The 13073-nt window shown below is 39.6% G+C and overlaps 1 protein-coding gene across 17 annotated transcripts in view; it reads right to left on the reverse strand.

Moving 5' to 3' along the window:
• The window catches only part of BCL2L11 (BCL2 like 11), a 38098-nt gene that overhangs the window by 17929 nt on the left and 7096 nt on the right, over positions 1-13073 (reverse strand). For 5 of the 17 annotated variants that reach the window (XR_009548950.1, XM_060187348.1, XM_060187346.1 and 2 more), the window contains 2 exons: positions 2205-2343; positions 1074-1156 (listed from right to left, as the gene is read on the reverse strand). The exons of 6 other annotated variants lie outside the window; for them this stretch is intronic. Coding sequence is in view for 8 of the 11 variants with exons in the window: in XM_060187348.1 (XP_060043331.1) it covers positions 1074-1156; positions 2205-2343 (222 nt within the window). In the remaining 3 variants the exon portion in view is untranslated. Of the gene's footprint in view, positions 1-1073; positions 1157-2138; positions 2344-3330; positions 7419-13073 lie in introns of those variants that run through there. 6 more of the 17 variants (XR_009548953.1, XM_060187353.1, XM_060187355.1 and 3 more) reach the window with 4 other exon arrangements.

The raw sequence follows: 13073 nt of genomic DNA on the forward strand, positions 1-13073 counted from the left end.
AGCCCAAGAAGCGACACAGGCTACGTGGGTTTTGTTTCCACTGAGGAAACACAGTGATATGAACAGTTGTCACAGTGCTAATAGGACCAAATTAAAGCCTAACTGCAAGTTTGTTTCAATATGAATGCAACCAATAAAGATGAATTCAAGTCTGCAAACACTGTATGGGGAGAGGAAATGTTTTGGGTTTAAGAACAAAAGTATCTTTGAAAGGAGACAAAAAGGACAGTCCACCCTTCCATTAAGCTGCCACTAACATTCATACCCAGTGCATTCATTTGCTTGTTAATGAAACCATTAAAAACCACATGGCAGCCAAAAATGATAGAGAACAAGATGGTGCTCATCACTTAGAAGGAAAAATGCTCATCAAGCTCAGAGAAGCAGGCCAGTAACATGGCACAACTGCTACTTACATGTGATGCGTGTTAAAACAAGCACAAGGCACTCACTAGACACATGCTATGTTGTAACCATGGTAAAACACTTAAAGATCTTGATAGTCAAATTTTGTGATTTCGACTATACTGTTCTATCTTGTGTTTCTGAAGAAAATAAAAATATTGGGCTGGAGAGATGTAGCTTACTTGAACATAGCCCAGAAGGCCAGGCACCACAGGGGAGTGCAATAGCACTAGAGAAAACTTTCCTGCTACTATGATAAATGTATCGGAATGAAAAGAGTAAACCTGTGAACTATAAAACTGCATATGCACAAAACCCTCATTACACAATAAAGGGGGGGCAGGAGGTGACACACCTGGTTAAGTAAGTGCTCACATTACAGTGCACAAGAGGCTGGGTTCAAGCCCTTGGTTCCCACCTGCAGGGGAAAGCTTCATGAGTGGTGAAGCAAGGCTGCAGGTGTCTCTCTTCCACTCTATCTCCCTCTCCCCTCTCAATTTCTCTGTTTCTATCCAATAAGAAAATAAAAACATATATATATTTTAAAAAGAGTGGTTTTTAGAAACAAGACAATCTTTTAAGTGAAAAACAAATGTTTCATTTACTGCTATCAACAATAATCACACAGGTTTACAGCTTGATAGAAGTACTTAAAAGAGAACTCTTACCCAGCTTCTCTGTTTGTCCCCCAGTGAATTTAACAATGCTTCCACAATGACAGAGTCCATGAGAGACTGAAAAGGTCAGGGCACTATATAAGGGAAAGGAGACATAAAAAGGAGGGCAGGGAGACATGAGGCAGAGCTAAGAACTCACTCTGATTCTCTCCAGAATTATCTGCACTGGCAGAGGCAGATAAGGCAGAGGCAAACAATTAAGATCCTAGCAGAAACACAATAAATGGATGACAAGGGTGATTTTTATTATTGGTTTTTTTTTTTTTTTTGGGTGGGGGTCATCACCAGACAACATTTTCATATAGTGACAGAGGCAAAGAGGCAGAGAGTGAAAGAAACCACAGCAGTGGGGGCTGGGCTAGAGCCTGGGTCTCACACATGACAAAGCAGCATATTATCCAAGTGAGCTATTTTGCCAGTCAACAGGCAACTCTTAGAGGAGAAAAATCCAGGCTTGTTCTTTGAAGATACATCCAATCATATAAAGAATGATTTGGGCTATATCCTTGTCACACAAATATATTTTTTATAGATTTTATTTATTTACTACTGAGAAAGATAAGAGGAGAGAGAAAGAACCAGACATTACTCTGGTACATGTGCTACCGGGGATCGAACTCAGGACCTCCTACTTGATAGTCCAAAGCGATCACTGCGCCACCTCCCAGACCACAACACAAATATTTTTATCGTTGATTAGCAGAAGTCTACTAAAATTAAAATGTAAATGACAGTTTATTAAGCTGGCAGGGAATATGATGTTAGGAGATGATTAATAGTTTACATCCTATTTCTGGTTTATAAGTTCTTCAAGAATTCTGTCTATCACAGGTACCAAGACATGACTATTCGTTTCATACTACTGGAAATCAAGCACTTTGCTAGATTTTCACTTATTTTTTGGGAAAGAGGACCAGAGCACTGCCCAGCTTTGACAGATGGTGCTGGCAGGAATTGAAGCTAGAGCCTCTAGGGCCTCACATATATAAATCTTACACTCTATTGCTAAGCTATCTCCCTGCTCATACTTTTCAGACCTTTAAAAGTATAATTCACCTTTTCATCTTTTGGAAAGTCTACTCTGCTTCAGGCACTATCTCCTACAGCCCCACAGAGAGGCACCTGTCTACTGGAAGAGACCAGCAAGTCCCCAGATGAAGGTAGCACTTAGGACCTCCACTGCACACTCTTCTGAGCTGCAGAATGCAGCCCGCTTCCCACGACTCACAGCTCTCTTCCTGACAGTCATCTGCCTTCAGTCCTAGAAACAGAAGGGAGGAGAATGCCAATTGTCAAGAGGACCTGTGAAAGAGGTCACATGTTTTACAAACATAGTAGACTGGTTAAAAAAAATGCTGGCAGATTACTCAGTGTTTAATAAATCAAGATATTTGATAAACTACCTGACAAATTTGAATGCCCAGGAGCCAGACATTGTTCTAGGAGTTGTTCTGGTACAGCAACCCCAGAAGCCAAGCCCTGCTCCCAGGGAGGTTACATTCTTGTGGTTTAAGTGCTTAATTTCAATTAAATACTAAATTTTTTTCAGAACAAGGATATTTACAAATATACTCTGTACTTCTTTGGACACGAACACAATTCTCTCCTGGTTTATTCTCCCTGATCTGTAGTTCTGAATTCTAAACACCTTTAAGTGCCTGGTTCAGAAAGTTCTGTCCAGCTCATACTTGGGCTGGTGACTAGAAGCAAAGGAGCCAGGTCCATCAGTAGTCAGCTTATTGAAACTAGCACTGAAGGGACAATATCAACCCAGCCAGCAGCTAAGAAGGAAATATGGAAGTTGGTGGCCAAATTCAACTTGTTTATCACAGAGTTAAATGTTCTGCTGTTTGTGTGTGTGGGGGGGGGAGGCAAAGGAGATAAACAGATGTTTCTTCAAGAGGAAAAATAGTTCAGAAGCTGTTAGTGTAAACAAATAGGTGTAAACACAACCAAAGGGACTGAAACAAGGAGCTAGCAGGGCCCATGGAAAATGCTGGATCTGGCTCCCCAAGTGGCTCAGGTACAGATCTACAGATCATACCCTAAGGTATACTGATAAAGGATATAAAGTCAAGCACAGGTCCTGGAAAATAAAAGGGTGTTCAGAGAACAGTTAAGAGCTCAAAGTTTGTAACAACTCAAAAGAATAATGTAGTAGAGCAGGTATTGTACATACCACCTAGCAATATCAGATCTGTTGTAGGAGGGTCACCAATTACACTAAGATGCATTTGAAATTCATGTGTATTTTCAGAACATTTTATTGATCTGTTTCTTATTTGAGTGAAATACATGTGCACACAAGCAGTGCTTTGTCATCCATAGAATTGGAATAATTTTGTCTTTTCTGCTTTCTTTTAAAAAATATTTTATCTTAATGAGATACAGAAAGATGTAGAGAGAGAAAGACATGCACACTCACACATCAGAGCACTGTTCAGCCCTGGCTTATGGTGGTGCTGAGGATTCAATCTGAGATTCCAGGAGCCTCAGGCATGAAAGTTTTTGCAGAACTATTACGCTCTCTCTTCAGCACCATTTGCTGCTTTCCTGTGGTACTGAGGATGACACATGGAGGTGCCGAGCAATTCCAGGCCCCAGGTACACTGAAGTACAGCATCAATGAACTGCTTCAAAGGAGAGTGATCTGTCTGGGCTACTTGGAACAGCCACTTGGTTCTTTTAAAGAGTTGTTTCCTTCTTCCTCTTCTTTTTTTTTTTTTTTTTGGTGGGGAAGCCTATGAAAATAGCACAGTGGGGATGCACCGGACTTACATGCAAAGAGGTCCCAGGTTTGATCCCAGCCCTAACAGTAGCCAAAGTTGCCTGGTGCTCTGGTCAAAAACAAGGCTTGTATTTTTATTTTATTTTTTCTTAAGAGACAAATGCTCTTCTTATTCTTTGATTTGAATCTCTATCTGTAAATTATTAATCAGTACTCTGCAGTAATATTTAGTTAATATGTGCATGAGATATAAGGTCATAAACAAAAGACTAAGACAAAATCTACTTTGATTATATTAAAATGCATCCTACATAATTTAAAAGAGTATTCTTAATCTCAGTTACTATAGTAGATTTTATTTTCTTAAAGTGCATATTTATTTGTTTTTACTGTATCACTGCTCAGCTCAGGCTTATGGTGGTACTAGGAATCAGCTTGAGCTTATGGTGGTGAATCTGAGACTTTAGGTGCCTCAGGGTTAATGAAAGGCTTTTTGTGGCACAATCGGTTAGCGTGCAGTACTTACACAGCAGTGTATGCGCGGGTGATGCTGACGTTGTGTGAATGGCTTTTTGCATAACCACTGTGCTATCTCTCCAGGTCACTACAGTGTGTTTTAAAAGAAAAATTTTTAATTGCCACCAAGGTTCAGTACCAACACTAAGAATCCATAGCTCCTAGTGGCCTTTTTTTCCCCCTTTCTACTTCATTGGATAGGACAGAGAGACAATGAGAGGGGTGGGGGAGGTAGAGAGGGAGGGAGGAGGACAGAGACCTGCATCCCCCCTGCAGGTAGAGAATGGGGGTCTGAACCTGGGTCCTTTCACATATATGCACTTAATCAAGTGCATCACCAGTCTTCTATATGGAAAAAAAATACATTGAGGGGGGTGGTAAGATAGCTCATCTGAGAGGGAGCCTGCTTTTCTACAATGAGGGGGAGCCAGGCTCAAGCTCCAATATACCAGATAGTAATACTATGTCACCGAGGAGAAAAGCTTCAATGTTGTGATGTTTCTTCTTCTCTTTCTTCCCCCTCTCTATTTGAAAAAGTTAGTTCAGAAAGGTGAAGATCCCATAAGAGTAACAAAAAATACACCGAGCAGTAACTTCATGATGTACCAGTTAAGGGAGGGTGGAGGAAAGGAAAATAATTGTTTAGTAACTTTGAGTTACTGAAAGATTCTTGCTAGTTAGAAGGCTATTCTGGCTTGGCAACAGAGCTATTTTCCATTTCATAGGGTGATTTTGATTCTTAAAAGATCAGCAATTTGAAAACATTAATATCGTGGTTAAGTGGCTGATAGTGAAATCAGACTGGGGCTTTCGCTAGGGGCTTTCTGTAGCACAGCCAGTTCAAGTGGAAAAATGACAACAGTGAAACTGTCAATTCATTAGGAACTCCACATCAGTCAGTCAAGCCAAACCTTCTGATGTTTCTGAACAAGTTCAGTTGCATCTCCCTGTCATGAATGGCAGGTGTCCAAAGGAACCAAATCACTGTCACTCTTCTCCACCTAGTTGTTCTTTTTTTTAAAAAAAGAAAATCTCCAGAAATAACCTACAGGTTTCAAGAGACAGGAAACCAGCAGCCAGCCCACAAATATCTCCTTGTAAAACCCATTGATCAGGATGATTCACCTACACTACATTTCCCAATTAGCCATACAGGAAGGGGGGCAACTGTCACTTTAAGTCTTACTACTGTTACTGCTGTCAGAATCCCCTTCAACTCTAATTCAGGAAATCAAGAGTCAGAATTCAGTTTTGCATGCAAGCACGCACACATACACACACACACACACACACACACACACACACACACACACACACTCAAGCTCACACATCCTCTAGGTCTATTTATTTTTTACATCATTTCATTTCTTGATAAATTCAGTTTCATTAAACCACTGGGTGAAAATTAAAAGGTTTAGAAACAGATGGCAGTAAACACGAAGTTCCTAGATCTGCTTTTCTCTGACACCAATTTGTGTCAAGTTAGGGTAGCAGAAGAATTCAAGACAGTGCTATATAAACAGCGGCTAAAATAAGCTACCACAAATGCAGTCTATGCACTGAAGCTTGCATTGTTACATTTACTCTTTCAATATATAACGCCCACTGTTTTTGTGTCAGAAAGTCAAAACATGCTGCCTTGATCAATCTCCCGTTTGGTCATCTGGAAACTGCCAGTAAACCAAGGCCGTGAAGTCGGAGAGAAATCTGGAAAGAAGCGTTCATATTTCTCCCCCTTTCTCAATACTGGTTTCCTATAATAAAATTGGATCTTTGGCATTAAGGTTAACATGATATTATGACTTTTTATTCATGTACTGTTCAAGATCAGAGGATCTAGTTCTCCATTTTATCTGTGCTGCCTCCACATATTTACTGGAGCCAGTAAGAGGATATTCCACGGGACGGGGCAAGTAGCGCAGCGGGTTAAGCACACATGGCACAAAGCCCTATGACCAGCTCAAGGATATTCCAGGAGCAAGCCCAAGCCCTGCATTTTATGCCCATGTCCCAGGATATAGCTGGCTAACTCACAAGGAAAGCCAGACATCTCACACAAGACGGGTGACACCTGTGCAGGAAGGACCATTAAGCAGTATCATACCCGTTTGTCTGGCTTGTTTGCTCACTTCCTGCAAAAGATGCACACTTTTCCCTAAAGGATGGCAACTCTTGCTGATGGATTGTGTCCTTAAAGCTCTTCCCTCTTGAAGAACTGAAATGCTCCCTTCTGCCCAATTCCAATCTTAATTCTGTCCCTAAAGGCTGGGACAGAAAATCTATACCATCTTAATCATTAACCCTCTTTTTAATTGATAAAGCTGCTGCCATATCGCCCCACCTGGGCCTAAGCCAGCCTATTCCCAACGTTAATTTGATGAGGCCTGAAAAGAGCCTCCATCACTGTCCTGGTGAATGTCCCTTTGGCACATTCCAGAAATGTGACAGTGGTCTGCACTGGGTATGCCTTAGGACCAGTATGGGCCACCACTACTATCATCTTCCCTAAGTTGACCCTCACCCCACAAAGTCTCCAAGAGAGCTGTATTACTAGTCCCAAGGCCTTTGATTCCCTTTCAGTAGACTATAGAGGATCTGAATCTGTCGTGTTAATTAAAAATAAATAAATAAATGTGATCCTCAAAACTAAGGACAGAAAACCAACACAGGCCTTGCTTTAAGCCACGAGGCATATCCCCAAATTGTCTAACTTGAGGGTGCAGGCAATATCACCATTTTACTCCATTAAAACTAAAAGGGTGATTTCTTTCAGACACTTACAAATAAATGTACAACTCTATCCATTAATTCACTTAAAGCCATTCCTTAAAAAGAAAGTGCAAAGGGAAAAAAAAAAAACAAACTAGAAGTTACTAATTTTTGGCAATTATATGTTGTTTCTAGTCAGAAATGAGATTTTTGGGGGAGGAAATGAGAATTTAAACTACAAATACAAAATTTTCTAGCTGCAGAGTTAAGTGTGGCTTCCTCTGTAACACAAGGAGCAGGAAACAGGTGAGGAAAATATCTTCTCCTAAATTCATATTCAGGCCTTCAATTTTTCTGTATTTCATCTCAGTGAGAACAAAGACCTAGGTATGAAACAAAATCAGAATCTTAAAAGCTATAGCTCAAACAGGCTTTAAATTAAAGCACAAAAGCCCATCACTTTATTTATGCAGTTAGAAGTTATAAAGGCTACACACGGAAGTGAAGCACTGATCTGTTAGCACAGATAGATAGCTATCTATAACACACCAGGAGGAAGAGGCATGATGACAGCTTCCCACTTGAAACAATTCACAAAAGGCAGCTGACATTTTTTTTTTTTTTAATTTCACATTGTATACAAAGAGAAGCTATCTTTCCACTTCAATTCCAGGCATTATTTTGCACAGACACAAATATGTTATCATTGTTTTTTAGGACATTTAATGGTTTAAGTATTTGTCATTACAACATATGTCTGTCACGGCTGGGCTGTCTGACTGGACTCGTCCCTACAAAAAAAAAACATAAAGCCCTTGATTTATAAGCACATTTGAGCTGAAAGTGAGCATTTCCACTTTTAAGGAACAAAGACAAACATGAGTCCCACAAGCTTTTTGTAGGAAACACAAGGATAGTTTCCACTCAAGTCACCTCATACACTGACTAGCCTACACTAACTGCTGAAGCCAGCACCCACCCTCTACACAACTTGGTAATTCTGGAGGAAGATCCTAGGCCTAGTCAGTAAACCACAGAAATGCTGTATATATGACTGAGCTATATCACTTCCACACTGAAAAAAAACCAATCACCAGTAGTACAGGCTCTAGTGTAAGGTATGTGCAACTTGAGCTGAAGACTGTCTGGTCTGGGCTGGGGAGACTAGCATAATGGCTATGTAAATGACTTTCATGCCTGGGGCTCTGAGGTCCCAGGTTTAATCCCCAGCAACACCATAAACCAGAGTTGAGCAGTGCTCTGGTCTTTCTGTGTATTCATCTTTCTTTCTGTCTTTTCCTCATTAAAATAAAAAAATAAATAAATACTGAGGAAAAAAAAAAAAAAGAAAAGAAAAGATAGACTGTCTGGCCTACTGGTTTAGGTCTTTTTTTCTGCTTGGGGTTCACATATTTCTTTCCCCTCCCAAGCCCTGTTTCCTCAAGAGTAGTACAATTTACTGTAGGCTGTTCTGGTGTCTAATAAGGCTCATATATAAAAGGTAAAATGGTATGGGACCTCTGTACTGATAAGCCACTGTGCAGTACATATTAATCTGTGATAGCTCTACACACAACCATCCTCAACCCCCTAAAAGCAGTTCTGGCCATTACGGCACTCCTTCCCCCATTTCAGAAGAGGACACTGGCTTCTAGGCTAGTAGGAGGATCTGCCCCAGAAGCTGTAATTCATGGATCAGTGAAAGGACCAAGAATCTGAACACAATCAGTAAGATTTAATTGGCATTTATATAAGATCAACACACCATCCAACAGCAGAATAGTTTTTTTCAAGTACTCCATGGTCTATACACCAAGCCAGAATAACCATACCCTGAGCCATAACACAAACCTCAATCAATTGAAAGTAACTAAAATCACTGTATTCTCTGACCACAACAGAACTAAATAAAAAAAATAACAGAAAAACAATAGCACAATTTCTGTGCATTTAGGAATAATACACTTGTAAGTAATCTAGGGTCAAAGAGGAAGTCTCAAAGGAAACAAGAAGAAAAGCACAGAAGTCAATAAAAATGAAAATACGATATACCAAGCATGTGGGATGCAGTTGAAGTAGTGGTCAAAGAAAGCTTATACCATTAAATATTTATAGTAGAAAAGAGAAAAATGGCTCAAAACACTATTATTCCACATTCCTAACTCAAAGAATCTGCACAAAACAAACAAAACATATATTAAACAATAGAATTAACTACTGGAAAACAAAGAGAAAGAACTACTAAACAAAAGTTCATCAAAAAGTAGAGATTAGGGTGACAGTATAATGATTATGCAAACAACTTTCATGCTTGAGGCTCTGAGATCCCAGGTTCAATCCCCAGCACCACCATAAACCAGAGCTGAGTAGAGGGGATGGGGTGGGGGGGAAACATAAAACTGACAAATCTCTAACAAGTCTGATAAAAGATTTTAAAAGTACACATCACCAAAGTCAAGAATAAAGTGAGCTATCACAATATATTCTTCATCCAGTTAAAAGGATACGGAAACAATATACTTTGTAAACCCACAAATTCAACAATTTAGGGGGAAAGGCATCAATCCTTCAAAAACCACAAACTAACAGAACCCCAGTCAAAATGAAATGGAAAACCTTGGCAGTCCTACAAATACAAAAAATAAACTGATAGTTTAAAAGCATTCAAAAAGAAATCTCCAATTCAGGATCGTTTTATTATAGTATTCTAACCAAGTATTTAAAGAACAACACTAGTTTTATACAATCTCTTCCAGAATATAGAGGAAGAAAGAAGTGTTACTTCCCAGGTTACTGTTAGGCCTTAATTTCAACATTAGTTTTTAAAGAAAAAAAAATGATGTCTCAAGAATTTAGCCCAAAAGAATATTAACAATCTCAATTCAGCAATATATGAAAGAGAAAAACCCTATCCAAGTATCCTTTATCCTAGAGATGCAAGGGAAATTAACAATGAAAATCAAATTTTAAAAGTGCACATCAACAGGCTAAGTAAAATAATACCATTCTAGCACTTGGTGAAGAATAAACATTTTATAAAATTCATAGCTCTGGAAGTACTAGTCAGTGCAATAGGGCCAAAAAGAAAGAAAATGCATGAAGATCATAAATGAAATAAAAAAAGGTTTCATTTGCAGGTGTGATTGTTCAAGCTTACTCTAGAAGTAATCTAAAGCACAGGACCTAGACTAAAAATATTTTGAAGAAACAAAGAAGCCTGATGGGTCTCTCTAACACTCATTCTAACGTAACTACAGTGATCAAGAAATAACAGGCAAATACTTCAATGGAGCACAATGGCGAATCCAGAAACAGACCAACATAAACATGCTAACTGGGTTTCTGATAAAGGTGTAAAGAAGTACTTTAATGGAAAAAGGAATCTTTTTAACAAGTAATACTGGAACAACTGAGCCACTTAACTTCAAAAGAATAAACAGTGGTCTAAACCTTTATAACTATAAACTTATACAACTTTGAGGAAAATCATACAACTTTCAGGAGACAATCTTTGTAGGCTACGCGTTGGTGAAGAGTTCTTAGACTTAGCACCAGAAGTCTGATCCGTGAAAGGAAAAATTTTAAGAACTGAACTTCATCAAAGTTTAACACATTTGTTTTATGAAGCTAAAAGATCAAAGCTACAAAACAGGGTAAAACATTTTCATATCTGGCAAAGGCAGTGAAACTAGGATACATAAAACTGAAAACAAAGCAATGCAATTAGAAAATGATGAAAAGATAGGAACAGAATCTCACTAAAGTGAGCATACACACAAAAATTCAACCACAACAGTCAGTGAAACTCAAATGAAAACGAGTAAGGTATTGTTGCACACATCAGAACGGATACATAAAAAATAGTGGTAAGAGGGCTGGATGATGGTGCAGCAGGTTAAACACACATGGTGTGAAGCACAAGGATCCCAGTTCAAATCCCTGGCTTCCCACCTGGAAGAGGGTCACTTCACAAGTGGTGAAGGAGGTCTGCAGGTGTCTTTTTCTCCCTCTCTCTGTCTTCCCCTCCTCTCTTGAGAGATTTCTCAGTCCTATCCAACAATGGCAACAAAATTGGAAAAATGGCCTCCAGGAGCAGTGGATTCCCAGCAGCACTGAGCCCCAGTGATAACCCTGGAGGCAATAATAATAATGATGATGATGATGATGATGCCATTATGTTGACTAAGATTTGAAGAAACTCTATTTTCTTTGCTGTAGAGACAGCCAGAAATCGAGAAGGAAGAGGATGATAGAGAGGGACAGACAGAGAGACACCTGCAACACTGCTTCACCACTTGCAAAGCTTTCCCCCTGTAGGTGGGGCCGGGGGGTTTGAACCTGGTTCCTTATGCACTGTAAGGAAGGGGATGATAGAGAGGAAGAGACAGAGAGACACCTGCAACACTGCTTCACCACTTGCAAAGCATTCCCCCTGTAGGTGGGGCCGGAGGGTTTGAACCTGGTTCCTTATGCACTGTAACATGTGGGCTCAACCAGGTGTGCTACCACTAGGCCCCATGAAACTCATTCTCTTGTACATTGCTGGTAGGAATATAAAAGTCCTGGATATCATGGTAGATAGGCAGTTTTATTAATATATATATATATAACCTAACAATTGTATTTTCAGGCTTTTATCCCACATAAATAAAGACTATGTTACAAAAAGAAAAACTATAGAGGACTGTTCAATGCAACAGTCCATTGCTCTAGGGAAGTTATGGTTGTCAAATAACTGATGGGAGACTTCACCAGGAAGCCTGAGACTCTGGTGTTCAACTGACAGCTGCCTGATGATGTACCAGGGGACAATGTGTGAGGTGTATTGTGACTGAGGATGCAGTGTGGTCAACTGGGTCGGCAGGCCCTTCTTAGAGGCCCCCTTCTGTGCCAGGTCTCTTCCAGAACCCACAAACAAGCCAAATGCCTTACAACAACTAGATAAACCATGGCACATCTACAGTGTAATGTTTTTATTATCTTTATTTATTTATTGGATAGATAGCCAGAAATTGAGAGAGAAGGGGAAAATAGTGCGGGAGAGTGACACAGAGATACCTGCAGCACTGATTCACCACTTGCAAAGCTTTCCCCCTGCAGGTGGGGACATGGGGCTCGAACCTGGGTCCTTGTACACTGTAACATGTGTGCTCAACCAGGTGCGCCACCACCTGGCCCCCTGAAATGTTTCTTAGCATTAAAAATAAGCAACTATTGATACATCATTCTGGGCAAGATGTTTCTTAGCATTAAAAACAAGCAGCTATTGATACCTCATTCTGGGCGAGACTAAGGGAATTCTGTAAAGGAAGTCAATCTCAAAAGGTTGCCTTTCCCCCTCCCCCCAATTAGGGAGAAAAAAAATACCATGTTTTTCCACACTCCCATTTCGGGGTATATAGTCAAAAGAATCAAAACCAGAATTTTTGTTCCTACTTAAGAGGATTTACATTGTTCTACTTGTCTTTTGTCTTTCTATTAGTGCAGTCCTGGGGATGGAACCCAGGGCCCCAAAGCATATGCCATTGCTGAGCCAACCCCCTGAAAGCAGGACCCTGAAGTGGTATCTGCACAACCATATTCATAGTAACACAAAAAAAGAATATGGAAGAAACAAATGTCCACTAATGTATGAATAAATATACACACAAACAACAGTATTTAATGGTAAAAACAAAAGGCATCTTGGCACATGCTACAATATATTCAAACCTTGAGGATACTATGATAAGTGAAAAAAGCTGGTTACAAAGACACAAATTATTATAGGTTCATCTACATGAAGTAACTAGAATTTACAGACAGTAGACTGCCAGAAACTGAGGGAATGAAATATGGAGAACTGTTTAATGGGTACAGTTTCAGTTTTGCAAGCTTGAAAACTTTTAGGAACTGGTTGCACAATAATGATTCTATTTAACACAGTTGAACCAATACACTAAGAAATGGCTCAGATAGCAAATTTTATTCTATATTTCACTACAATAAAATACGTATTTAGTTCATTAAAAACTCTACATATATTGAACATGAAAATG

The sequence above is a fragment of the Erinaceus europaeus genome, chromosome 3, assembly GCF_950295315.1.
Source record: "Erinaceus europaeus chromosome 3, mEriEur2.1, whole genome shotgun sequence".
In the NCBI taxonomy this organism is placed as follows: Eukaryota; Metazoa; Chordata; class Mammalia; order Eulipotyphla; family Erinaceidae; genus Erinaceus; species Erinaceus europaeus.